Source organism: Nomascus leucogenys, chromosome 4 (assembly GCF_006542625.1).
Source record: "Nomascus leucogenys isolate Asia chromosome 4, Asia_NLE_v1, whole genome shotgun sequence".
In the NCBI taxonomy this organism is placed as follows: domain Eukaryota; kingdom Metazoa; phylum Chordata; class Mammalia; order Primates; family Hylobatidae; genus Nomascus; species Nomascus leucogenys.
Genome location: NC_044384.1, coordinates 42,907,526 through 42,935,337, shown reverse-complemented (window position 1 = coordinate 42,935,337; position 27,812 = coordinate 42,907,526). Strand labels below are relative to the sequence as shown.

Here is a 27,812-nt window from a genome sequence, read left to right as displayed (position 1 = left end):
ATAATACTGCTGTGAACATACATGTACAAGTTTTTATGTGGACGTATGTTTTCACTTATCTTGAGTATCTATGGGTAGAATTGCTGGGTTGTATGGTAACTCTGTGTTTAACTTTTTGAAGAACTGCCAGACTTGAAGTGATTGTGCCATTTTACATTCCTACTAAGCAGTATACAAGGGTTTTCGTTTTTCTGCAGCTTTGTCAACGTTTGTTATTATCTGTCTTTTTTATTATAGTTATCCTAGTAGGTACGAAGTGGTATCTAATTGTGGGTTTGATTTGGATTTACCTAATGGCTAATGATGTTGAACATATTTTTATGTGCTTGTTGGCCATTTGTGTTTCTACTTTGAAGAAGTGTCTGTTTATATCCTTTTCAATGGGATTTTTTTATTGTTGAGTTTTTCAGGCTTTATTTCAGATACAAGTCCTTTATTAGATATATTATTTGCAAATATACTGTCCCATTCTTTGCATTGCTTTTTAATTTTTTTGATGTCATCTGAAGCATAAAAGTTTTTAATTTTCATGAAGTCAAATTTATCTATTTTTCTGTTGTTGCTTCCGTCTTTAGTGTCATATCTAAGAAACCATTGTCTAATTCAAAGTCTCAAAGATTTATGCCATTGTTTTCTTCTAAGACTGTATAGTTGTAGCTCTTACATGTCGGTCTTTATTTTTGAGTTAATTTTTGTATATAGTGTGATGTAGGGGTCCAACTTTATTCCTTTGCGTGTAGATATCAAGTTACCTCAGCATTTTTTTTGGAAGCTTATTATTTTTTCTTCAATTTTCTTGGTATCTTCATTGAAAATCAGTTTACTAGAAATATGAAAGTTTATTTCGGGTTTCTCAGTTCTCTTTCACTGATCCATATGTTAGTCTTCATGCCAGTACCACATTGTTTTGATTACTGTAGTTTGTAGTAAGTTTTGAAATTAGGAATTGCAAATCTTTTATGTTTTCCCTTCTTCAAGAGTATTTTGGGTATTATGTGTCCCTTTCATTTCCATATGAATTTTAGGATCACTTCTGCAGAGAAGCCAGTTGAGATTTTTACACTTAATCTGTACATCAACTTTGAGACTGCTGTTTTAAAAAATATTATCTTCCAATAATGAATGTGGTTTTTATTTAATTAGGTCTTAATTTATTTCAAGTGTTTAGTTACTCTAAGGTAAGATTTTTGTTCCTTTGAACTTTATTCTTGATGAAATTGTAAATGGGATTGTTTCCTTAATTTCATTTTGGGGTTATTCACTGCTAGAATATAAATATACATTTTTCTAGGATCCTGTAACATTGCCAAACACCTTTGTTAGTTCTAATAGGTTTTTTAGTGAATTTCCTCGATTTTTCTATGCACAATCACATTATATGAAATAGTGATGGTTTTATTTCTTCCTTTGGAATCTGGATGTCTTTCCTTTTTTCCTCTAATTTAATTGTTAAGAATTGTTCATTATTTTCTTTAATCATTTTACTATCACTGTAGCACTGTATCGAATTGAAATGATGATGACAGGTATCCTTATTTTGTTCCTGAACATGGAGGAAAACATTCAGTCTTTCGCTATTAAGATAACATTAGGTGTGGGTTTTTCATAGATGGCTTTTATCGGGTTGAGGAGGTTCCCTTCTCTTCCTCTTTATTGAGTTTTTTAAAATTATAAATTGATATTGGATTTTTTCAAATGCTTTTCCGCATCTATTTAAATGATCATGTGATTTTTGTCTTTTATTCTATTGATATAGTATATTACATTAATTGACTTTTGGATATTAAATCTACTTGGCATTCTTGGGGTAAATCCTAATTTGTGATCATGTAGAATTATTTTTATCTACCTAGATTCTGTTTGCTAGTATTTTGTTGAGGAGATACTGGTTTGTAGTTTGTAGAGCCCTTTTAGACATGTATTGCTGTGTCTTGATTCCTGAAAGCACTTATGTTGCTTTAGGCAGTACATTTTAAATAACAGCCAAACATTAAAATTTGTAAAGAAGGAGTTAAACTGATTTCATTGAAATATTTCTTTGTAATGAGATATCCCTTCTTTATCAATGCAATTATTTTTGCTTGAAAACAATTTTTTTTTCTATTTGCTAGGCATACTCTGAAATCTGTTCCTTCCTTCTCCAAATCTTACCCACGAAGTTGATCATCATAATTTACAAAATACAACCAGCATACCCAGCTCCCAAATGGTAGATATTAAACAGGGAAGAAACTTACCTGTTTGACTATTAGGTGAGCTAGAATTCTCTTTGAGATAGGTTTGCTGACTTGATGTTGTCTTTCACATTCGTTTAAAAGTACCAATTTCTGGAGTATTTGGAAGAATATCAGGATTGTGCAAAGCCATAAAATAAATCCCTTTCTAAAACACTAGTTTTATTAAAAAATTTAGAATAGGTGAGTATAGGGAAACTTTTATATTAAAATAGGATAGTTTTATGGAGAGGAATACAAAATATGCATGAATGTTTAAGGTAAAGCATAAGACTTCAAATAAATTCAGTACTTTTGGCATGATTTTCAGCCCAACCACCCAACTCTTAAGAGTATGAATTCTCCTACCTGTTAGATAAGAGTACATTTTGTGGAAGTTTTTGAGAAGTACTCTGAGGTATTACCAACAATGATTATTTCTTTATGACTAGGTTATTGCCCTTCTTGTAGATAATTAACAAATCAACACTGTACATCTCCTCCTGTTTGGAAGGAGATGTATTTTATCCTATTAGTCAAATAGTTCCCTTTTATATATTTAGATTTTTATTGTGTTAACTAGCTTTTTGCTGTACAGTAGTCCTCCCTTATTTGCGAGAGATATGTTCCAAGATCCCCTGAAACCCTGTATATATTATGCTTTTTCCTATATGCACATACCTATGATAAAATTTAATTTATAAATTAGGCATAGTAAGAGATTAACAACAGTAACTACTAATAAATAGAATGAATGTAACAGTGTACTGTCATAAAAGTAAAATAAGGGTTACTTGAACACTAGCACTGTGATATACCTCAGCAGTCAGTCTGATAACCCAGATGGCTACTGAGTGACTCACAGGCAGGAATCATACACAGTGTGGATATGCTGGACAAAGGGATGATTCATGTTCCAGGTGGGACATAGCAGGCTGGCTTGAGATTTCATCATGCTACTAAGAAGGGTGCACAGTTTAAAACTTAAGAATTATTTATTTCTGCTATTTGCCCTTTAATGTTTTTGGACCACTGTTGACATCAGGTAACAGAAACCATAGAAAGTGAAACTATGGAGAAGTGAGGACTAACTATTGTACTTTAAAATGAGATACAGGATTAGGTCTTTTTATTTTACTTTGTGGTCTGAGAATACTTAGATGAAAAATATAGACCATGATACCAAATATTTTCTTGTTACATATACTTCATTGGAAATACTGTTGAACATAAGAAGACAGATTTCATAATGAATATCAAATCTTGAGGTTGCTTTATTGGCAGGTCTTCTGCATTTAAAATCTATATTAATATACTTGCTCATATTAAGTATGCTAATGAACCACAAAGAAGCCATGCATATCTTTAGATAGGCCTATCGAAAAAATGTTGCTCTTTGTTCTTAATACAGCTTGTTAATTTTATAGCCTTCCAGGGCTTAATAATTGCTAAAGGATAGTCAAATCATAGCAGCATAACAGAAAAGATTAAAAAAAAAAAAGCCCTGCTTAATAATGTAGCAACAAATATTTCAAACATACCCCAGAAACTAAATTTAGAAAAGAATGATTTTATCTGGATAGAATACATTTTGGGAAAAGCTCATCACAGACTCTGACATTATGGAATATCTGACCTGGTTGGGCTCTAGAGATAATCTGTGCATTTAGATTAATGTTAAGGTAAACCTGCGATCTGCTTTTCTGTTACTGTTTTCTGTGACCATGGAGCATTGTTTGTTGAAGAAAAAAATCTTTGGGACATTCTTCATATCTACATATGGCTTTTATGAATGGGATTGAAACTACGGAAAGCCATTTTTTAGATCCCTTTTGGACACTCTATACTGAATAAAATTATTGTGATTACTTTTTCCTTTAGTAGGTATTCACTAAATACCTTTTAATAAATAAATGAAAATAAATGTTTCCATATCTACTTATAGATTTTCTTCTTTCATCATGTCTTCAAGATTTTACCAGTCTAAACCGGGAGGGATTTTGTTACATATTTTCTTACCTTGACAGTGTTTATTCTTTCCTCACAATACGGACTGGGTGTCCCTAATACAAAAATTTGAAATCTGAAATGCTTCAAAATTTGAAATTTTTTGAGCACTGGCATGATGCTAAAAGTGGAAAATTTCACACCACACCGTATGTGACAGGTCACAGTCAAAACACAGGCATACAGCACACAGTTTATTTAGTGTACCTCCACAAGGGAAAAAAGACCCTCCCAAAACCCCTGTAGCTGTGATAGAGCATTTTTGAGCATGCCCAGATTCTCCTACGCCAGCAATCCTACAAAGGTATCTGAGCAGGCTGGGCATGCCAACAGCAGGTCCCTCACAGTGTCCCACATGGGACCAAGACCTTCTTGCATTACTTGCATTACTCACTGTTTGTTTGCTTATTCCATGCTCTGTAAAGATACTGTTTAAAATGTAAAAAAAAAGTCCTGCATCATACCTATAGGATAATGTCGATATTCCCAAATTGGAAACTATTTGAAATCTGAAACACTTGTTGTCCCAAGCATTTCAGATAAGGGCTACTCAACCTGTATACAACATCACTCATTTCTTTGTTTTATGCATCATCCTACAGATTCATTACTTTGTTTTGCATTTCTGTAGTTCATGCCAAATTTCAGGTCTTTATGCTTTTTAATATTTCTGTAATCTACTTATTACTCTGTCATCCTATTGGTATAGCTTTTGCCTAAATCATAGTATTTGTATAGTATTGTATGTCTTGTTCTGTGACCAAATGTTTGGTAACTTCCTTCTTCTTTACAAATGCTTTCCATATTTATAAAGTATATATATATATATATATATATACAGTGTCAAATATTTATAATATAGTGAAAGAAATTCTGGAACTTCAGTGGGAAAGAATTTTTAAAATTGTCTAGTCTAGCCTTTTTTCTTTCTTAGTGAGATTAATAATGCCCAGAGAGATAAGCAGAGTTTGTCAAAGTTACTTTGAAAGATATTATTGCAAGTGAGCTTGAGAGTAATAACAGGAAAAGGTAAGGCATTGTAAAGAGATAGGAGCAAAGGAAGCAGGATAACCTGATAACAGAGTATAAATTCTCTTCATGTGTATGTATTTGTTTAGTTGTCTGAATTCTTTGTAAATATATCAGTCTTTGATATTACCCTCTTTGAAAGAAGGGCCTGGGTCCCATTCATGGGCCTAGTGGTATGCTAAACATAAATAATATATAGGCCAGGGAAAATGACTTGAATGCTATGATAAGCAAGAAGAAATAAACCTATTTATTGAGCACTACTATGTGCTATCTGCTTTCACACAAATTATTTCAAAGACAAGATACAGTCAACTCTTGAACATTCATGATTCTAATTTTCAGTTATCCTGTTGATTTCAGTATCTCTACCAGAGGGCAGGCAAGAAGGAAAACCTGTGGGATTCATGTTATACAGAAATTGCTCTAGTAGAGTAGGGTTCTGAGCAGAAGTAAATTTAGTAGCTCAAAGAAAAGGTTTAGATTCCCTGTGGGTTTCACTTATACCTATTCCTGTTATCTTATAGGATAAGTGCATTCTATGAGCTTTGGAGAAATAAGTACCAGTAACAGAGAAATTTGGGGTTAATGTCTCTGCACACAGAGTAGAATGAAAATAGGATTGTCCCAATATATACTTCAGTGAATTGCAAATAAAGTGTTGGTAGTATTCATGTTTGTTTGTTTTTAGATTTTTTTTTTTTTCTCTCTGTGCTCTTGTCAGAAGTCATCCCTTTTTGGTATGATTAAGTTGGAATCCTTTTCAGAGTTAAACATTTTCTTGGTCAATGTTTTTAACTTTATAATTTTTTTTTGGACTAAGAATACATGTACTGCAAACCTTCCTTTATGTTACTGTCATCTTTTTATTTAATCATACTATTTATATGCTACTAAAGAATGCAGGGTATTGGTACCAGGAAAAAGTAAAATTGCCTATGTATATTTAGTAAATATTTAAAGTACATATTTTGTTTATTTTATTAATAGGATTTAAGTAAACTTATGCAAAATGTAAATCAAAATCAATTGATTGTGCCTGTTTTGATAACAAAAAAATGAAACCCATGTTTTAAAAATTTGAATATATTTCTGTCCTGGATTATAATTTGGAACCTGCATCCTTTGTAGGACTTTCCATATTTAAGATATCTCTGATGATTGAAAACATTTTTAATGTAAAAATTACATGCATCTTTTATTACAAAGGTGAAAAAGATTGCCTTATGAGAGATTAAGTTTTTTAAAAAGCAACAACAAAACAGAACAGAGTGTTCCTGAAGAATTCAGCATACCTTCTGAAGAAGTCTGTTTTGTAAACTGCAGCTGTAGGCACATATTTAATTTTATTCTGATAGATGTTAAAGTTTTTTTTTTTTATTATTTCTTTCAGAGTAAGTGAAGAAAAGGAAGTGACAGAGGAAAGACTGAAAGCTGAGCAGGAGTCATTTGAGAAGAAGATCAGGCAGTTGGAAGAACAGAATGAACTGATCATCAAAGAAAGGGAAGATATCCTTTTGAAAGTCCTCTTTTTTAATGTTCAGGAAGTTTGACTATTTCTTTTTTTTTTTTTTTTTGAGACGAAGTCTCGCTCTTCTCCCCTAGGCTGCAGTGCAATGGTGCGATCTCGGTTCACCACAACCTCCGCCTCCCGGGTTCAAGCGATTCTCCTGCCTCAGCCTCCCGAGTAGCTGGGATTACAGGCACCCACCACCAGGCCCGGCTAATTTTTGTATTTTTAGTAGAGATGGGGTTTCACCTTGTTGGCCAGGCTGGTCTTGAACTCCTGACCTCAGGTGATCTGCCTGCCTCAGCCTCCCAAAGTGCTAGGATTACAGGTGTGAGCCACCACACCTGGCCAGAAGTTTGACTATTTCATGAAGACAGTGTAAACTCCAGAGAAATAATTGTTCTAATTTGTAACGGGGAGTAAATCTGCATGTGCTGCCATTTCTAGGCAATCAGAACGACACTTAACAGTATGTGCGATAGCTTCCTTTGTGCCTGATAAGGCCATCCAGCTGTTCTGCTGCTGCTGTTATGCTGCTAAGCACATACTTGTCAACTAAAAAGGACAATAAGAAATTTGGGCATTGAAATGTAGTGTTGGAACTTTATTAAATTCTGTTCCACTGCTGTAATTGAGCTGGAACCTCCTTGTATTTGGTATTCTTTCTAGTTAAAGCTTTGACAGTCCTAGGAATTTTGCTCTGAAATCATAAAAATTTTTAAAAAATGATTTTTACTGTGTAGATGTTGTAATTGGTGAGTGTTTACATGGCAGCATAATGCTGCCAAATCCTTCTTATGGAGCAGAAAACTATTGGGTTTAGACCTAGAAGGGTGTGTGTGTGTGTGTGTGTGTATAGCATTATTTGTAAGAAGATAAAGTAAAAACATATTTTAGGAGTGTGTTAAAATAAGCTATTTCTGAAGTTTCTTTTGAATAGGTAGAATTACTTATCTTTGGGTATTGTATGCAGCAATATTGATGTAGAAGAGAAGTCCCTAAAGTTAGAGTGATGGATCTGCCAGCTAAACTAGTGTGTGAATGTGTGAAACCACCATTTTTTTTATTGGCAGTATCATCATTAACTTGATTGTTAATAATTGTTTCAAAGATTCTGCAAATGTCAAAAATCGTCATGTATTGACAGTAACTATGCCTTTGTGAATACCAGAGAAATGGAAGCATAAAGATAAATTATAATAATTAGCTTGAAAAATACAAGACTGTAGCTATAAAAACAGAGTCCTGAACTTTTATTTTCCAAGCAGTGGGAGTTCATGATAGGAAATTAATACAATCAGAATTCTCAGAATTTATTTGCTGAGTATAACACGAATAAGGCTTGTTGGCCTCACAAGTCTAGATGAGTGCTTTTTCAATTATTAATTTTTTCTACATCTCTAGCATTTGGATAATCATCTCCAACCTCCTCTCTTTTTTTTTTTTTTTTTTTGGCCCACTTTGACTTCATTGCCCTTGGTTGTTGACCCTCAAGATAGATTGTCTTTTGTGTTTTTCTTCCTGCTACTTTTTTCTCCAGATTTAAAAGAATGCTGTTTAGTCAGAATTCATAACAAAGTGCTCAGCCAGTTTTATTTACTCTCCTAGTTCTCATGAGGAGTAGTACTCCAGGTCCTAGCATTTTCTAGAAATGGTAGGTTAGGAATGCTTTCATTTGCAACAAAAATTCAATTTACAGGCTCCTTTATTTCTCACATAACAAGAACTCTGGAGATCATGGAGATTCAGTGGTTTAACATTTTCAGTGCTGGCAGCTTTACAATTCTCTCAGGTTTTTTTAATGGTTGCTCCAATTCTAGGCATTACATTTCCATTAAGGCAGGCAGAAAAGGGGAAGAGGTCCTGGTAATTATGACTCCCTCTCCCTCTTTTTAAAAACATAAAAACTTTATGAGAGCACTCCCTACTCCCCACCCAGTAGTCTTTTATATGATATTTATAAAAGTCCTGAATTTTATGATGTGGCCATGGTAGCCTGCAAAGGAGGCTAAGAAAGTGAGCATTTAGCTTGTCCAAGTTATGTAGTAGAAGGCAGCATTGGAGAGGAAGACTGGAAATGAAGTCAGCCCCCAACTCTGGTAGCAGAGGTAAGGGAAATACAATTCACTTCTTGTATGGAGAGGAGGTGGTGATACTTTAACCTTCCTGGGACAAAGAATCTATAGCATACAGTGGAATTGGGATGACTTGGGGAAAGGTGAGAGAGATTGGTAGTAGACAGTTTAGAAAGCCACAGTTAGAGTGGGCCCTTGTTTGGTAAAATACTTAAGAAAATTTTGTGGTTATCTGGAAAAGTAGAATCTAATCAAGTAGACTGTTATATTTAGCATTCTCTGGGTCAAGATTAATTCTATTCAGTGCTAAACCAGTCTGTACTTAGCATGGCTATGAATGGTTTCTTTTGTCAGGCTAAATATTATGATACCTAGGTGATTGTAGTGACACTATTTTTCATGTTTTCCTCATGATTTAACACAGGGGGGAGCACACTACTACTGTGGGCCACATCCAGTAGTGTGCCATCTAATTCCAGCCATACCCATTCCTTTATGTATTGTCCGTGGCTGCTTTTGTGCACCAACTGCAGAGTAATTGCAGCAAATACCCTATGCCTTTCCTAACCTAAAGTATTTATTATTTGACTCTTCAGTAAAGGTTTGCTGGTTCATGATTTTTTTTTTTTTGAGTTCACAAGTTCAATTTATTATCAAAATATTTCCATCTGATGACAAACCTGAAAAGCCAGGAGACGCAGAGCTACATAGATGCAGATTTGCCCTTTTATCAGAGACACTCTTAGGGACAGATTTAATTTTGAAAGTCCAATTTGAAAACCACAAGTATATATATATCTCTAGACAACTGTCCAATGGCAATTTTTACCCTGAAGTTTGTGCTTAAAGCTTTTCATCAATATGATTTATAAGTTTAAATAGTCTCAAATTTTCATCTGTATATCACTTTACAGATCTTGGTTCACAACTGTTTATTTTAAGCTGAAACTTCAATATTCATTGATTACCTATAATAATAGTTACTCATAAATGTAGTTAATAATTAAATATAAAAATTATTATTTTTACATTTATATAAATCTCTTAAAAATACCAAGTTTTGAGAGATAGAGCAAGAAATTGCTTAGAAAATTGCAGGAAGCCTTAAGAATCTCAGCATCAGTCAAAGCAGGTACAACAAAAAACAATTTTAGACATTCATTTTTTGCTTTAAGAGTGCTGGTTCATGATTTATCTTATAAGCTAAGAAAGGAAAGGAAAAGATATGTGAGTAAAGTCAAAGACTTTTAGTCATGTGGCATAGTCAGACTTATATTACATATAGTAAAAAGGGATTTGGCCTAAGCATTTCTTTATTATTGTGCATAAGGACTGGAGCAAATGTTATATCATTGTCAAAAATTAAAATATTTTAATTGGTATAACTGGTTTAAGTTTTTTTAAGTCACCAAAATATAGGTAGTATTTATAAAACTTTATTATCATGGAAGAAAGGAAGACATGCTTTTTTTAAATGACATTTATGGTTTTTATTCCAAGTAGATTGCTCAGGTGCAAATCTCCTTTACCAGAATAAATCTGTCAAAGGTTAATATAGATGATTTTACAGTACATAAAACTCTCTAAAACTTAGAAATATAAAACAAGGTTGTAATTTAAAATAATATAATTTTAACTACATTTACCTATCATACATGAATGATTCAGACTCTTACATATATGTGAAATCAGATAATTTCAGATCATTTTAAAATCTGTTTCTGTGTGAGAAACTATATCCATTAATTCTGATTTTTGGCATTTTAAAGATGTATTATACCAACATTTATGGGGTTTTTGTTTTAAAAGTTTGAGTAACTTGATTTATTGATCAACTGTACAAACACAGACCAGTGCCTTAGTAAAAAGGAAAAGATATTTTATGTGTTTGCATCAGGATCAGCCTGTTGAAGGGTTTCTTCTTGTAGAAAATTGTGAATTTATTATTAAAACATAAAAAGTCTTAGTAATGTTCAGTCTTTAAGCAAAGAAAGTTTATTTCTGGAGAACTTAACCATGTGAATGAATGTGCCATTTACGAAGCCAAGCAGTCTGATGAACTTAGTAGGTTTTTGCTTGGCTGGATGAGAATGAAAAGAAAGATAAATCTGAAACTTAAAAGAGAAATATGTACAATAACAATAATTCTGAAACATGTTAGCATGTAATAGTGTAAGACACAGAGGATGTAGCCATTATAAAATTTGATTAATATTTAAGCTAATTGTATTTCTAGAACATATGACTCAGATCAATGGTGAGCAGTGGTATTAAAAGCTTATATTAGAAAAGTACTAAAGTCTAATGTTTGCTCACTTCACTGTTTTAACTGGCATAGCAAAGGGAAGTGACAGCAAAGAAAGCACAGTGGGATTTAGAGTCATAATCCCATTTTAGCACTGACTACCTGATCCCTTGGGAAAGTTACTGAACTTCTCTGAGTCTTTTGTTTATAGTATGTAGATAGCTAAAATGCCTTCTTTGCAGGCCTATTGGAATTTGATAGATTCTTTACATTATATGTGTAAAGGACCTAGTCTAAGTAGCCACTGAATAAAAAATAGCAATTCTCATTTTTACTATTATTAATATGGATGAGGGATGAGATGACTAACCCAGGTTTCTCATTTCTGTGCCTTTCTTCATTGGGATTTTGTTGATTTTCATTAGATTATGCAAGGGTTGGGCTGCTTAGCCCAGTAGAAGAATGAAATTGGTCTTTCCTCTGCTTTATCTTCTGATCTCTCTGGAAGGAAAAACGTCTCTGTACCACTTGCACCTGTAGAGTACTCATTGGGAAGAAAGCAAGTTTTAGTTTCTTCTCCCAGAAATCAAACTGACAGAGTTGTGGTTTTTTTGTTTGTTTTCCGCATTCTGGTCTGTTTCTATTATCCCTCTGACTAGGGCTTAGTAAATTGAAGAGGTTTAGAAAGGTGCTTGTAGCTCACATCCTTGAGCCCATTGCGTGGGTGGTCATTTTAGAAACTTTGCTCTTCAAAGAAAGAATTTTAAAGGAACTAGCTTTTTTTTCTTTCTTTCTTCTTTTTTTTTTTTTTTTAAAAATAAAGCAAAATCACCTTTATTTGCATATGGTATGAAACTTAACTTGGCATATCCAAATCAATGATATTATCTATGTAAAAGTAGTAACCAGTCAGAAGATAAAATGGCAGAAAAAGAAGTTTAAAATGTCAACAAAAAAAATATGTCTGGGTGTCGTGGCTCACGCTTGTAATCCCAGCACTTTGGGAGGCCAAGGCAGGCAGATCACCTGAGGTTAGGAGTTCGAGACCAGCCTGGCCAACATGGTGAAACCCTGCCTCTACTAAAAATACAAAAATTAGCCGGGCAAGGTGGTGCGTGCCTGTGGTCCCAGCTACTCAGGAGGCTCAGGCATGAGAATCGTTTGAACCCAGGAGGCAGAGGTTGCAGAGAGCCGAGATTGTGCCTCTGCATTCCAGCATAGGTGACAAAGTGAGGCTCCATCTCAAAAATAAAATAAACCTAACAGTAATGTACAAAACCTTTATGAGGAACATTTCAAAGACTCCTGAGAGACAAAAGCAGAGTTGAACGAATGGAAAGACAGCCCTTGTTCATGTAGATGACTCAACAAAAAATGATATCAGATATTCTCCTAGTTCATATATGTGTAATGTAATTCTCCAAAAAGATATATATGAATGAAATTTTTCCTGGAGCTAGACAAGTTGGCTATGGAATTCATGTAGAGAAATATGCAAAATTAACTAATCAGCCTCTTATAAAGAAGAGCCAAGAAGGAAGTGATTAGGTCTCTATCAAAACATGGTAGATGAATAAACAACCAGCCTACTAAAGCAGAATAGAAAGTTTAAAGGTAAATCCAATTACATACAAAAATTAAGAATATAATTGAGATAGCATTTCACAACTGTGACAACAGGATGGACTTTGTAATAAATAGTATTGTGACAACTGGAGAGTCATTTGGAAAGAGATACAGTTGGAGCCCACGCCTCATACCATACACCAGAGTAAACCCTAAGTGAATCAGAAGTCCAAAAAGTGAAAATATGAATTATGTACATATATTGAAATACCACTCTATATTCAAGAAATACATATAATTTTAAAAATTGTTTTAATTATTTTATTTCAATAGTTTTTGAGGTACAGGAGGCTTTTGGTTACATGGATAAGTTATTTTAATAACTGATTTCTGAGATTTTCGTGCACCTGTCACTGGAGCAGTGTACATTGTACCCAGTATGTAGTCTTTTATCCCTCACCCACTTTCACTCTTCCCCCCTCTGCTGAGTCCCCAAAGTCCGTTATATAATTCTTATGCCTTTGCATCCTCATAACTTAGCTCTCACTTATGAATGAGAACATAACGATGTTTGGTTTTCCATTCCAGAGTTACTTCATTTAGAATAATGGCCTCCAGCTCCATCCAAGTGGCAGCAAAGGTCATTATTCCATTCTGTTTTCTGGCTTAGTAGTATTCTATTGTGTGTATACCACATTTTCTTTATCCACTCGTTGCTTTGTGGCCACTTAGCTTGGGCCCATATTTTTGCTATTGCGAATTGTGCTGCTATAAACATCCATGTGCGTGTGTCCTTTTCATATAATGGCTTGTTTTCCTTTGGGTGGATACCCAGTAGTGGGATTGCTGGATCAAATATTCGTTTACATTAGTAATATTACATTAGTAATATTAGTTTACATTAAAGGAACTAGTCTTAATCTTTCTGAGGACTGTATTAAGAATGAGCCAAAGATCCCATAATGTCTGTGCTGAAAATAGGTAAGAGAAAATTCACAAGATCTTTATATGATTATGTGAAAGAAATCATTCGTTGCGAATAACAGTAATATGCTGGAGCTATCCAAAGCTTTGTATTTAACTATATATCTCATCCCTGCATAGGAGCCAGACTGCCATGATTTGTCACCATCATCTGTTAGACTTTGAACAAAGGTAGGAACCATACTGCAGGAAGCTGTATCATAGATCTCGGTGGAGTGGTATGTCAGGAGAGGTAGAAAAAATTTTCACAAAAAAAGAATGTAAGTTTCAAGAGAAAAGGTCTCTCCTTTTTAATATATCTTTCTGGCCCTTCAGAAGAGAAGGCAGATGTTCTAGTCTTTGAAATAGTTTTGGGAAAGTAAAAAACCTAAAGTTCTTAAAATGCAGAAGACTGTAAGTAGAAGAGAAGGGATATGGAAGAAGAAAGGGTATTTTGGTGTTTGGCAGTGTGGTGTACTAATATAAACACCTTATCAACTTTGATGAATCTTGGCCTTTTTGTTTTGAAGAAGTATTGGGTGTTTTTTTTTGTTTACAAATTGAATTATCTAGTGAAAGAATATATTGTGTACTTGGATAGGGCCACTTTGTTCCATTTAACAAGCCCTAGAAAATGCTGTTTTACTGATCTGATAATCGTCATGAATACTACAGAAGTTGTATTTCTTGAGGCCATTTTATTTACTCTATGTTGCTGTATACATTTAGCAGATTTTGGAGCATTGTTATTATAAATTGTCCTGGAATGACGTTTTATAACAGACTAACAGTTTGAATGATTCTTTCCATTTGTATTACAGAGAAATAGCCATACTTAAAGAAAGAACTGATTGTTACTTATTTTATTTTTGTCTAAACTATTCTTAAAGATTATTTTTGTTCTCCTAAAAATATTTAGTTATTAATGCTAACCACAGGGAGAAATTGTGACAAAAGTTTGTATAAAGTAATTATATGCTCACTATTGGGTACTATGCTTACTTACCTGGGTGACCATACCCCAAACTTCAGCATCATGAATATACCCATGTAACAAACCTGCACATGTACCCCTGAATCTAAAATAAAAGTCAAAATTATTTTTTGAAATTATATAAATGTAACCATATACTAAAATTCATCCCAGTAAGAGCCTCTAGGGGTTAAGTTACTCTTTAATAATGAGTTATATTTACACTTTACTTTTTTGGACTTCATCCAGAAAATAAGAATAAAATGAGGCACTCCTCACCCACTCCAGTCCCGTATGTATGAACTTACTTTCTCTCTCTTTTTCTCTCTCTCTTTCTTTTTTATTTATTTATATATTTTTTGAAATAGAATCTTGCTGTGTCGCCTAGGCTGGAGTGGCATAATCAGGACTCACTGCAGCCTGGATCTCCTGGGCTCAAGTAGTCCTCCCACCTCAGCCACCACAGTCACTGGTACCACAGGTATACCCCACCCCAGCTGGCTATTTGTGTGTGTGTGTGTGTGTGTGTGTGTGTGTGTGTGTGTGTGTGTGTGTGTGAGAGAGAGAGAGAGAGAGAGAGAGAGAGAGAGGGAGAGAGACAAGGGTCTCATTATGTTGCCTAGGCTGGGTTCAAACCTCTGGGCTCAAGTGATCCTCCCATCTTGGCCTCCCAAAGTGCTGAGATTACAGACATGAGCCACCACACCCAGTAGAACTTTTCTTATATGAGAGTTTCTAAAGCTGTCATATGGATAATGATAAACTTATTATTTGGTGTCTAGTTTTAAAGCTCATTGCAGATTAAAAGCAGAAAATTAGAAGTAGAGAATGGAGCTGCTATGAGACTATAGAAGTTGACAGAGGAGTTGGTAGAAAAACTATTAAAAAACACATAAGAACTAAAAATACACAGCAGCCTAGAACTCTACCCACTTAGATATATCTCAAGGACATCATATATTAAACACAACATGGTATTCAGAGGCAAGACAATGTTAAATTGTTTTTATCCTTTTAGAAGTATTAGTGCTTTTATTACTAAGACATCTTGCATTTTTATATTGCTTTTCTATTTACAGAGCACTTTCACTTATGCATTTTTAATCTTCATAATAGCCTGGTTAACTTAGGTGAGGCAGATACTCTTACTATCATTTTACAGGTCTGGAAAGGTAATGAAACAGCCCATTGCAGAGCTAAGACTGAAATTTCTTGACACCAAGTGTTCTGCTTTTTTCACTATACCAAATTATCTCTGTAGCAGTAAATGATACAAATATCAATAAGCCTTACTTTTTAAAGTACAATTTTATAAAAATGTGTAATCTATTTCATGGTGCTTTTTATCCAAAGATGGTTAAAAAATTTTTTGGTATTCAAAAGCATATACCTTAAGTTACCAGAAAATCCAGATATGTAGAATGTTTCAGCAATTTTCTTGTATTTTGACATCTCCATTCAGTCACCAGGTCTTACTCATTTTCCCTTGAAACTTTATTCCTTGCTATTTTCGCTGCTACCTGACTTCATTCCTTGTGTGCCTTCCTCCATTGTTTCCAACTGTCCTTTGGAAGAGTTCATTCCATTACTGTTGCCAGATTAATTTTTCTTAAGGACTACTTTTTTTTTTTTTTTTTGAGACAGGGTCTTAGTAGGTCATCTAGTTGGAGTGCAGTGGTGCAGTCATGGCTCACTGCAGCCTTTAACTCCCAGGCCCAAGCAATCCTCCCACCTCAGTCCTTTCAAGTAGCCAGGACCAGAGGCATGCATCACCACACCTGGCTAATTTTTGTATTTTTGTAGAGACGGGGTCTCCCTATGTTGCTCAGGCTGGTCTCGAACTTCTGGGCTCAAGCGATCCTCTCACCTCGGCATCCTAAAGTACTGGAATTACAGACGTGAGCCACTGTGTCTGGCTTTAAGTTCTGTTTTTATTACATCACTTGGCTTTTTCATACCATTCCATAGCTTCTTATGGCCTAAAGGACCAAATGCATATTCTTGATTTTGACATTCAAGCCCTCCATTACTAGTGTCAAGTAACATGTGTGACCTTCATTTTTATGGCTCCCACATACCAGCTAAGAAAGACTCATTGGGTTTTCCTACTTATTACATCTAATTTCTGTTTCTTTGTCATTGCTCGTTTTACTAATTTCCTTCTTCAAAAATTTTTAAAGTCATCTTCCCCAATACATTTCTTAAAATAGTATTTGGCTCATAGTATTCATACCTGTACCAGCTGCCCTAACTTGTGTATCTTCTTATGGTTCTTTGGGCACTGTGGTGTACTTGAAACAGTTCTGAATTTTTAGTAAGAAAACTTATAAGAGATCTTGGATCAGCTACTCTATACTTCTGTGACTTTGATAAATCATTGAATGCAGGAGCATTTCAATGACATTTTAGAAGAATAAGCTGCTTTGCAAAGGCTTTAGGCTAGAGTAGGGGTGAGAAAGTGAAGGCCATGAGGAAAAGGAGATACTGTCATGCCAAAGGGCATCTATGTGAAGGGATGTTTTGGGGTTTGTTTTAAGGCTGGAAGAGATTTTAAAGATCTGCTTCATATCTTCTAGCACCTTTTCTGATTTTCAGTTTTTCTTCTGTAAGAATGAGACAAATATTTTTTAAAAATTCTAATAAGTTTATCTAACTGCTAAACATGTATTTTTTGGAGTAGTGTGAGAAGAGATGGTGCTTTTCAGCCCCTTTGCCTGCTATTCTGGGCTTAGCAAGGTTCGTTTGCTTATGTATTTATTTGTTACTTAAGTATTTGCTGTGGACTGAATTATGTCCCTTCAAAATTCATATGTTGAAGCTCTAACCCCCAGTGAGACTGTAGCTGAAGATAGGGTTTTTAGGAGGCAATTAAGGTTACATGAGGTCATAATGGTAGAGCCCTAATCCAATGACTGTTGTCCTAGAAGAAGAGCAGAGAGATCTCTCTGTCACACACCACACTCCCACGTTCTCCTGTTTGAGGCCACAGCAAGAAGGTAGCAGCCTGAAAGCCAAGAGAGCCCTCACCAGAAACCAAACCCGATCAGACCTTATTCTGGACTTCCAGCCTCCAGAACTGTGAGAAAATACATTTCTGTTGTTTAAGCCTCCCAGTCTGTGGTATTTTGTTATGGCAGTCTGAGCAGACTAAGACAGTACTTAATATGTACTTAGTTCTTTGGTAATTTTTATTCTAATTATCAGCTTAAAAGGCTTTTCAGTGTATTTGTGGAGGGTAGTGTTTCTAATATTAGTGTATTTTCAGATATTGTTCTCTGATCATTTTAACTTTATTTTCTTGGTTGGGTGTTAATACATTTTTGAACAATAATTTTTAAATATCATTTTGTATTATTTTTTGATGAGATTTGATTTCTGGCAATCTCATTGCCTTATTATCTGAGACCCTTTTAATATATATGATGTACTCATTTTATAATTAAAATAATAGCTTAACTTTCCAAGCTTGATTTTGCTTTGGTTTTGATGTCTTCGATTTACTGAAGGCTCCAGACATGGAACCTTAACATCCTCAGAGAGCAACTTCTATGTTGCTTTATAGTGAGTGATGCTGCAGTTCAAATAAATGTGGATTGGGGCTTCTCACCTGGCTCTAGTGGCTAAGGATTTCATTTCTTTTTGATACCCACATGTTAAGCTCAGCAAACTGAAATTCAAAAAACATTTATTTGCTACATCTTTGTTTAATTATCTTTTTTTCAGTGATGGTTCTGTTCTGGGTAAATGGTACTCAACCTGTATGGCATCATTTAAAATTACTTTGGAAAGTTTCAACAGTTCTTGTATGAAGAAATAGACTTTAAATAAGTCGATCTCATAATTATCATTCAGGGTATTATTTAGGATTATTGTTTAGCCTTTTACATTACTGATTTTCCTTAAAGGGCTATCTGATGTACTCTTTTCAGCTACGTCTGTTTGCCGTACCACAGCTTGTAATTGCTTTACATTTGAAGAATATAATGAGTGACTTTATTATTAATCAGTAGCAAATTTGTCATACTATTCTTAACCTTAGGATGGCCTTAACTTATGAATAAATGATTTAGATGGTAATACTCTCATTTAAGTTAGAGACTTATGCAGTAACATTAAAAAAAAATGTACTCAAGATTTTGCATTTCAAAACTAATTTTTTAGAAGTAGTAAATATAATTATGGTATGCTCATGAAATAATTAGAAGTCAACAGAATATCTGAATTGTATCTTCCTATAGAAGATGGTAAGGATTATCACCTTCTCCCAGTTTTATTATCTTTTCTTAATACAGAATCCCAGGCTATTGAGCATCTTATTTTCTTGAACCCACAGGCTTATGAAGAGCAGAGCCAAATGGGGAAAGAATTCTTCTTGTCAGAACATCCCCAAGCAGTTTTTGAATTTGTAAATAAATGTGGCCTAGAAAATCCAGGCATCTAAAGATAATACTGTGTTTCAGTTAAACCGGTCAGTTTTACAAATAGTTGTTATAATGTGTGTGTTTTATTTTTTTAGTTGCACGTATGAGACTTTGTTTCACACAAAAACTGACAAACACAGGAAAAGTGTCAAGAGGCAAAAGAGAAAAAGAGAGAGAGAGAGAGAGAGAGAGAGAGAGAAAACCAACAGAAATGGAGGTTAGATATAGTAATTGCCCTAGTGAGAAATTTGCATGGGAGAAAAGTTGACAATAAGGACAGCCTATGATATGGTGACACAAGAGAGTAGTTATTAGTGAGTTCAGAGAAAAGTTTCCAAGTAGCCACCTCTGTCTTACTATAATATTCCCAAGGCATCAGTGAGGCAGGCTAAAAGCACAAGGACTAGTTCAGCAGTATAGAGGAAAAGGGGGTGAGAGGAGGCTTTAATATGATAGTGAACTTAATCATTTAGAGATGTCACAACATTTAGAAGTATATTCTTTGTATAACATTATATAGTAGCTTGGCATGGCAGAGAAGTAATTTGATGTATTGCTAAGGCAGTTTTTTTCCCCCACTTATTAAATTTAAAAAATTTATATGGAAAGCCCTTTTGGTAAATCTTTAGTTAACTACAAATTGATGTCTCAAATATACTTATCTCAATGAAATAAGAAGCATAATAGTATTTTGGAAACTGAACTATTTATCACACAGGATTATCAAATGATCCAAAATATGTAACTGTTTTAGAATTACGAAGTTCTATGAAAATACAAAGACTATATATAAAATATTTTCTTGGCCTGAAAAATTTTACAGCATATAAAGTGGATGTGAAGACATATTTGATATATATCTTTCAAATGTTATCTTTTATTTCAGATGTTATCTTCTATTTGAAGATTTTTGTTGTTTTGCCTTTAGAGTCCTCATTCAGATTTCTGTTGCCTGAAAAGTAACTAGCTTTCTGGTTTTTGAAAAGATAATATGCTTTTTGAAACAAAAAGTTTTTTTGATTATGTGAGGAGCATCCCTTTTAATTTTCTGAAGTAGTTGTAAGGATGTTTGTTGCTAAAAATAAGTCAGCTAGGAATTGCTAAAGAGTCTTAGCATCATGTGTTCTGACAAGGCATAGAAGAGATCTCAAGGAAAATAATGCAGAAATCAAGCTGAGAAGGCTCTGATTAGATGGAACCTACTTGAGAATGTTTTATGAAACTATATCAAGATCAATCTTCCGTGCACAGATAACAGGAAAGGCCAAAGTGACAGTATTCAAAGCAAGATATATGTTTATTTCTTATTCATATAAAACTCATCTGGTGCCAGCAATTTTAGGCTGGTATAGTGACTCCACAGATTATAGGGAGCCATACTTTTTTAAAGTCTTGGCATTTCAAGCTTCACCATGATTTGCAATTCTAGTCAGCAGAACAGAGTCTGTTAATTTTGGAAAGTTTGTTCTAACTTTGGTTTTAATTTTGTTTTTCCATTGTTGAACTTAGAAACACAGTTAAGTTTTGTATATTGATTTTATATCTTTTGACCTTGCTAAATTCTCACTTATTAATTCTAATAGTTGTTTTACACATTTCTTAGGATTTTATTTGCAGTCATGTCATCTGCAAATGAAAAGAATTTTAGTTCTTTTAAATCTTTATGCCTTTTATTTGTTTTTCTTGACTTCTTGCAACACCTCCAGTTAGGTATTAACTGGAAGTGATGAGAAGAGAACATCTTTGTCTTGTTCTGTATCTTAGGAAGAAATACATATTTCATCCTTAAGTTTGATGTCACCTATAGGTTTTTGGGTTTTAGTAGATGCCTTTTATATCACATTGAAAAATTTCTCTTTTATTCTTAGTTTGCCAAGAATTTTTGTTCTTGTTTTTTGCTTTTACTAATCATGAATGGACACTGATTATTTATAGCACTTGACTTTTACTATATGTTTATTGTCTGTTTCCTTCATAAGGCATTATTTCTGTCTTGTACACTATTGTATACTGAGATTCTAATACACTACCTTATGCACAGTATGTAGTCAGTAAATAAATACATGTTACGTGAATGAATTATTAAATCAGTTACTTGATCAGAAAAGATCTGACTCGAGAGAAAACTTGCCCTTTAGTGCTGAATCTGCATAATCTGGCACTCTACTGCCACCTGGTGATAGTATATCTAAATTGCAATAAAAGCTTCTCAGGAGGTGAATAAGCATGAGCTAAAACTGCAAATGATTGGACCGACGTGGCAATTATAATTTAAAAATATACATATACTCATGATATGTATCTGGACTGCATTTGAGATTTAGCAAATATATTTCACATTTAAAAGATGCTGAAATGTTTTCTGTTTTCCTGACTGCTAGGAAAGAATGAAGTGGATCAGTTAAATTACATACGTTAAAGAAATAGAATAAATTTGGAAAGTTGGCAGAAGTAGAGTAAGAGCAAAGGCATGTTTTCTATATTTGAATTCCTGCTCTGTCAACATTTTCTTGCTGTAAGGTGCCAGCTAAATTTTAATTTTAAAGAACAAGAATTTTTAACTTCTTAATATCTTGTATTAAATATTTAATATATTGCAAGAAAATCCAGCTTGTGGCCAAGAATGAAATTTAATGCTTGTTATTAAAAATTCAATCCTTTGGTTACACAGAATTCACTGAGATTTAAGTGTAGAATGGAATGGGATTTCTGTTATATCAGACAGTTGCTTGGAATGAAATCATCTATCATCTACACTGTTATGATTACCACTATATATTTTCATTTCTTAGCCTCCCTCTGAAAAAACAGACCATGTGCCAAATACATGTTAGTAAAAGTTTTTAGAGATGCAATTCAAATATTAAAATTTTCTTATTGGTGTTAAAATGTCAATCTTGTAAAATGTTGATAATTTTACATAAAGGTTAGCCCTTCTTATGATCAAAATACCCTGAGATGATAGAGTTGGAAGTACTGTTTTAGTAATAAGATTATCATGTAGGTAAGTTCCCTACAAGGCCCATGATGGTAATGCCCCTAGATTTTGTCTTTAAAGAAAACTGCTGAGAGGCAATAATTTTTTTTGTATGTGTCCCATTTTCATTAATGCATGGTAATTGATGGAGTTGCAGTGACTTGTAGCAGTAATGAGTTCTAAACATAATAATGCACTCTTTTCTAATAAGTGAGCACTGCTGGGGTTTAAAAGCATACTAAATCAGTTGCTTTAGTATGAATTTATTAGTTTTTTTCAGCATTAGCTTTAATAGTAGTTATTTACATAAGCGTACATCCCATTAACCGCCATCAGGGCTGGAAAACATGCTGAACTGTTCATATTTTCATATAATTATTGAACATAATGGTTTCATTTGCATTTCTAAACAGTGATGTTTCTGTCAGCCTTGGAAATAGTGTCTTTACGCAGTCCCTATTTCACATCCACTTATTTGACATCGTTAAATTTTATGCTAATGTGCTTCCCTAGAATATCATCAGTAGGACAGATGCTTGTGCTTTAATATACAAATCAGGGATGCTTTTCCATCCCCCAAATGGCAAAGGAAATTTTTAAAAAACCGCACTTTTAGATACAGAGCCTGTCTCTATATAAATGGGTTTATGAAATAAAACTTTCGCGGTTAAATGTTATAATCTGGTTGTCTCTTCAAAATGCTTCATTATGAATAACTATATACCTGACTAGGTTTGGTTTTGTTGTCTTGAATGAAGAGATGAAACTTGATAAATATCATGTTCCTTATGAATATTTAGAGTTCTGCTTCTGAAATGTTGATCTTGAGATGCGAGTTTTTCAGTGGCTTTGAATATGTCGGGCCACAGTGTTAGTTCTTAAAGTATTCTCTATATTTTTGTTTCTTTAGTCACTTAACCCTGATTGTAATACCTTATGTTGGAAGCTGTTATGTTAATGTTCTTGGGCATCTTAGCTTTTTGTTTACATTTAAAAAATATTTATTGTAAAATTATGAGTCACTTGGTGGGGGAGGCACGTCAAATGTGACAGCAGAACTAATGTGGAAGGACAGATTTATGGCAAAACTCTCTGCCTTTTGGAGCACTATCAGCTTGTCCATGTGCACTATTAGCTTTTGTTTCTCCAACACTTATGGATGCTTTTGTGAATGCTGTCAGTCAGATGTCTGGAAAATTTTAAACAAGAACCATCAACTAAAGAATTGTTTTGAGAGTTGATTCAGATCTTTTTGGCAGTGAGACGGTGAACACGAAGTCACTGCCAGTTTTTGGTCTTTGTGGACCTCTTCCTTTCTTGTGTCTGACAGCTCGGGGCGGCATTTTACTGTTGACTCTTAATGGACCCGCAGTGCTATAGCTGAGTCTGCACAGTTCAAAATGCAAGGTTGGCAGTCTAGAATGATTGGGTAAAGAAGCAGCTTTGAGAGGAGTTCCTGCCCCAAATTACTTGCTAAAAATATATTAGAACTGATATAGCATAAAACTGATACAGCATAAAAGGATTATTTGGATAGAAGTGTTATTTGGCCTTACAGGTCAGAAGGCAACATAATTTTTGCAGTGACTTCTGTTTCTTGAGGAGTTGCCAGGAAAGAAATATGATAAGGATTTTGAAAAAACTACTATAGAGGTGGAGTTTCATAGCTGTTTATTTTTATTCCAGACTTTTCATTTTTTTCTCTATAATCTCTTAAAATGGTCTGAGATTAGCACTTTTCACAGTGGTTGAATCTTCTGAACTATCATGTTGGAAACATTGGACGTGCTCTTCTATCTAGGGAAAAATGTAGCCTTCATTTTTGCCACATGTGTTGCCAGACCGGATATCATATGAAAGTTAAAAAAAAATTCCGAAAATCCAGCCTCACTTAGAAGTGAGGCAATATTTTCATCTCTTTATAAAGCTATTTGTGATTGCATTCTTCACCAACAATTTTGTTTTGCTGGGGGGTGGTGGTAGAGGCAGTTTGCCACAAAGCTGAAGAAACACATTCTGTCACCAAAAAATACCATGTACGTTTTTCTCCCCTTACAGATTTCTTCTTTTTCTGGAAAAAAGTTTAACATTGAAATGAAAATTTCATTTGCCTTTTTAGTATTAACGTGCCGTGATATTTAGTCTAACAACTTGTCCCTGAATATCTCTGTTGCTGTAACACTTTCCCACCTTCAAGACGGCAAAGGAGGTGTGTTTTAAGTGCTATGCCGCTGGTTTTCAATCCTTGACCTCAGAGGAAGAAATAATTCTACATTATGTTTTATGACAGCTTCTCTGTATGTTTTTTGTAAAGTTAAATATTCTAGACAAAGTCAGGTATTATCCATAAGATATCAAACAATTGGGAGAACTTTACCTGCTAGGTTATATTTATTTCCTCTTTTATAACCAGGGAAAGAATTACCACCTCTTTTTTAGAGATGATGAAAGTGCTTAGAAATACAGCTCCAGCACCCTTAAATGCCTGAGCTCCACCTGTTCTACAAGGCTGTGAGGACTCTTTGGCATCCTCCATGTTGCATTTTTTCACTGAAACTTTAATTTGAATATTTGATTTTTCACCGAATGTATTTTCTTTATTTTTTCCACCGTTAGGATAATTACCCTTAGAATTCTGTAGCTTCTGGAGATATTTACAAATATGTATCTGTTAATCTTTCCTTAACTCTATGCCTAGTGCTAGTATTTAAGGACATGGGAGCTTAGGGACTACTTGATAATTAATGCCTTATTCAATTAAAAAATTTTAACCTGTGTTTTCCTGACTTTAAAAACAATACATGTTTATTATGGAATATTTTAGAATAATATAGAATATTGCTTCATTCCCAAATCATCAGTGTGTGTGGTATATTCATGTTTTTCACTTAATCATCACTGTAATAGCTAGATGAATAACAGTAGGTCTCGTCTGACATTACAGTGAAAGTTGAAGTTTTCAGATCTCTTGCCTTGAATTTTATATCAATTTTATTTTATTAAAGGCAGAATATTAAATATCTCTTTAAAATACAATGGAAAAAATCAGCCAAAAGAAGTTTAATGCCATATATTTAAAATAATTCTTGCCAGTTTGATTATGAAAGTTCTCTGCTCAGTTTTGTGGTTAAATGATTAGGTCTTTCCAGTGGGGAAGGGAAGAAGGACTGAAAAGAAAGGGAAATGTAAAATTGAGGTGACTTTAGGGGAAATGTTGGGAATAGAAAATTTCCATGGAGTTCATTTAGTGCTTCAAACACCTGTGCTCTGCTAAGGCAGGTAGAGAACTCTGTATTGTGTGCAAATCACTGACCTCGCTAAAATTCCAGTTTCTTCTCTGCAAAATGAGGAGCAAATAATAGTATTCATTCCAGCAGGTTTATTGTGGAGACTAAATGAAAGAATGCATATTAATTGCTTTGTACCATGACTAAGCACATTAGAACCATTCAAAAAGTGTTATTTATTTTCTGTCATTGACTCTCCAGAGGTATGCAAAGCTAAAGTGACCCTGGCATCTTTACTCTTTTTCCTCCCATCTTCTAGTTCCTTGCTATTACAAGCACAGTCTGTGGGTTTGCAATGTCAGCATCACCAACAATATGGGGAGCTTGTTAGAAATGCAGATGCTTAGGCCTCATGCCAGACTTCACTTTTTCAGAATCTGTGTTTTAATAAGGTCTGCAGGTGATCTATACATTGAAGCACTGTTTGTACTCATTTCTTGGAAAAAACAATGTAAAAGACATGGGCAGTAGAGAAATATATCCTTTCGCTTTTGCTTTCTTTTCTAAGATTTCACAAATTTGTAGCTTTGGATGATGATGGGATGTAGAGTCTATTCTATTAACATGTATATTGCTGCTATGATTACCGTTATTATCATAGCATTATATTTGCTGCTATATTAACATAGCATAATATTAATATAAGTGGATTATCCTGAAATTGTCAGAAGTGTGGTTCAAAGCTTCTATATGCATATTGATTTTCACCTACTTGTTGTATCAGTTATTGAGAAAGAGGTATTAATATCTCTGAGTATAATATATTTGTGGATTTATCTATTTCTCTTCACAGTTCTGTCTTCTTATATTTTGAAATTCCATTTTGAGATGCACAAAGTTTGAGATTATTGTCTTCTCCTAATGAATTGACCCCTTTATCATTATGAAATGACCTTGTTTATTCCTGGTAATATTCTTTGCCCTAAAATCTACATTACCTAATGTTTATTGACCTACTCTAGCTTCTTCTGATCAGTGTTATTATAGTGTATCTTTTTTATGCTATAACTTTTAAACTAATTGTGCCTTTGTATTTAATGTCCATTTTTTATAGCCAGATCATACATGGTTCTTGCTTTTTATTCCAATCTGACATCTATACTTTTAATTTGGATATTTAGAACACTTACATTTTATTTGATTCTTGATACAGTTAGGTTTGAGTTTGTTTTACAGTTTGTTCCATTTGACCTTTGTTCCTATTTTCCTTTTTTTCTGTGTTCTTTTGGATCAGTTGAATATTTAAAATTTTCTATTTTATCTCTTGTTGGCTTATTAGCTATGGCTCTGTTCTGTATTTAGTGGTTGCTGTAAGGTGTATCTATACACCTTTAACAAATCAATTAACCTTCCAGTGATGGCTTATACTACTTTAGCTACTTTATGATAGTATAATACTATTTTTCTCTTTCTGATCATTGTGCTATTATCAAGATACATTTTAATTTTATAACCACATTTTATTTTTATTTTTGTTAAATAATTATCTTGTAAGGAGATATTTATTTATTTAATTATTGAGACGGAGTCTTGCTCTGTTGCCCAGGCTTGGAGTGCAGCAGCATGATCTTGGCGCACTGCACCCTCCGCCTCCCGGATTCAAGTGATTTTCCTGCTTCAGCCTCCCAGATAGCTGCGACTAGAGGCATACACCACCATGGCATGGCTAAGTTTTATGTTTTTAGTAGAGATGAGTTTCATCATGTTGGCCAGGCTGGTCTTGAATTCCTGACCTCAAGTGATTTGCCTGCCTCAGTCTCCCGAAGTGCTGGGATTACAGGCGTGAGCCACCACACCTGGCCTTGTAAGGATATTTAAATAAAGAAAATAAATTTACTTCCTGTGCTCTGCATGACTTTGTATAGTCCACATTTTTGTTATTCCTTCTGTCTGGCAGACTTTCATTAATAGTTATTGTAGTTATGAATTCATTGCTTTTGAATTTACAAAAATGTCTTTATTTTGCAAGTTGTACTTTTCCGTTCAATTTTTTTTTTAAATGTTGCTCCACTGTCATTATACTGTCATTTCTACCAATGAACCGAGTTACCCTTTTTTCTACTGACCACCTTCCTTTTTGCCTCCAGATACAGCCCATCTACTGTCTTCCATATCTGGAAATTATTGGGCAACATCTCATAGTGCTGACAAGTACTCAGATTATCATGATGGCAGATGGAGATTGATGACCAGAGTGTTAAGTTTGCAGCTAAACATGAGCTCAGATTGATGTCTTCAATGCCAATTAATTTAGACATGGATTATTTTAGCTTTCTTGCCTTTCTTGTCTGTGACTTCTCATTCAGTGAGAACCCTGCCTCCAACTTCTGCCATCTATTTATTTAATTGCTCAGTTCCAGTATAGGTTTATAGTGATTTTAGAATTATTAACTCATATTTCCATGGGAAGCAACTTATAAACTACAGTGCTAATGTATACTTCCTTCTACCTTTAGTCTTACTATCACCTTCACTTTTAAAGTTAATTTAGGTCAATAGCTTTCCTCCCCTCTTTCAATGAGGTTATTACATACATTTGTAATATA

The 27,812-nt window shown here is 34.1% G+C and overlaps 1 protein-coding gene across 3 annotated transcripts in view; it reads left to right on the top strand.

Moving 5' to 3' along the window:
• Nucleotides 1-27,812, top strand: part of KIAA1328 (KIAA1328 ortholog) — a 372,817-nt gene that overhangs the window by 61,108 nt on the left and 283,897 nt on the right. For all 3 annotated transcript variants that reach the window (XM_003261907.3, XM_012506309.2, XM_030810556.1), the window contains exon 5: nucleotides 6,643-6,758. In XM_003261907.3, the coding sequence (XP_003261955.2) occupies nucleotides 6,643-6,758 (116 nt within the window). The remainder of the gene's footprint in view (nucleotides 1-6,642; nucleotides 6,759-27,812) is intronic.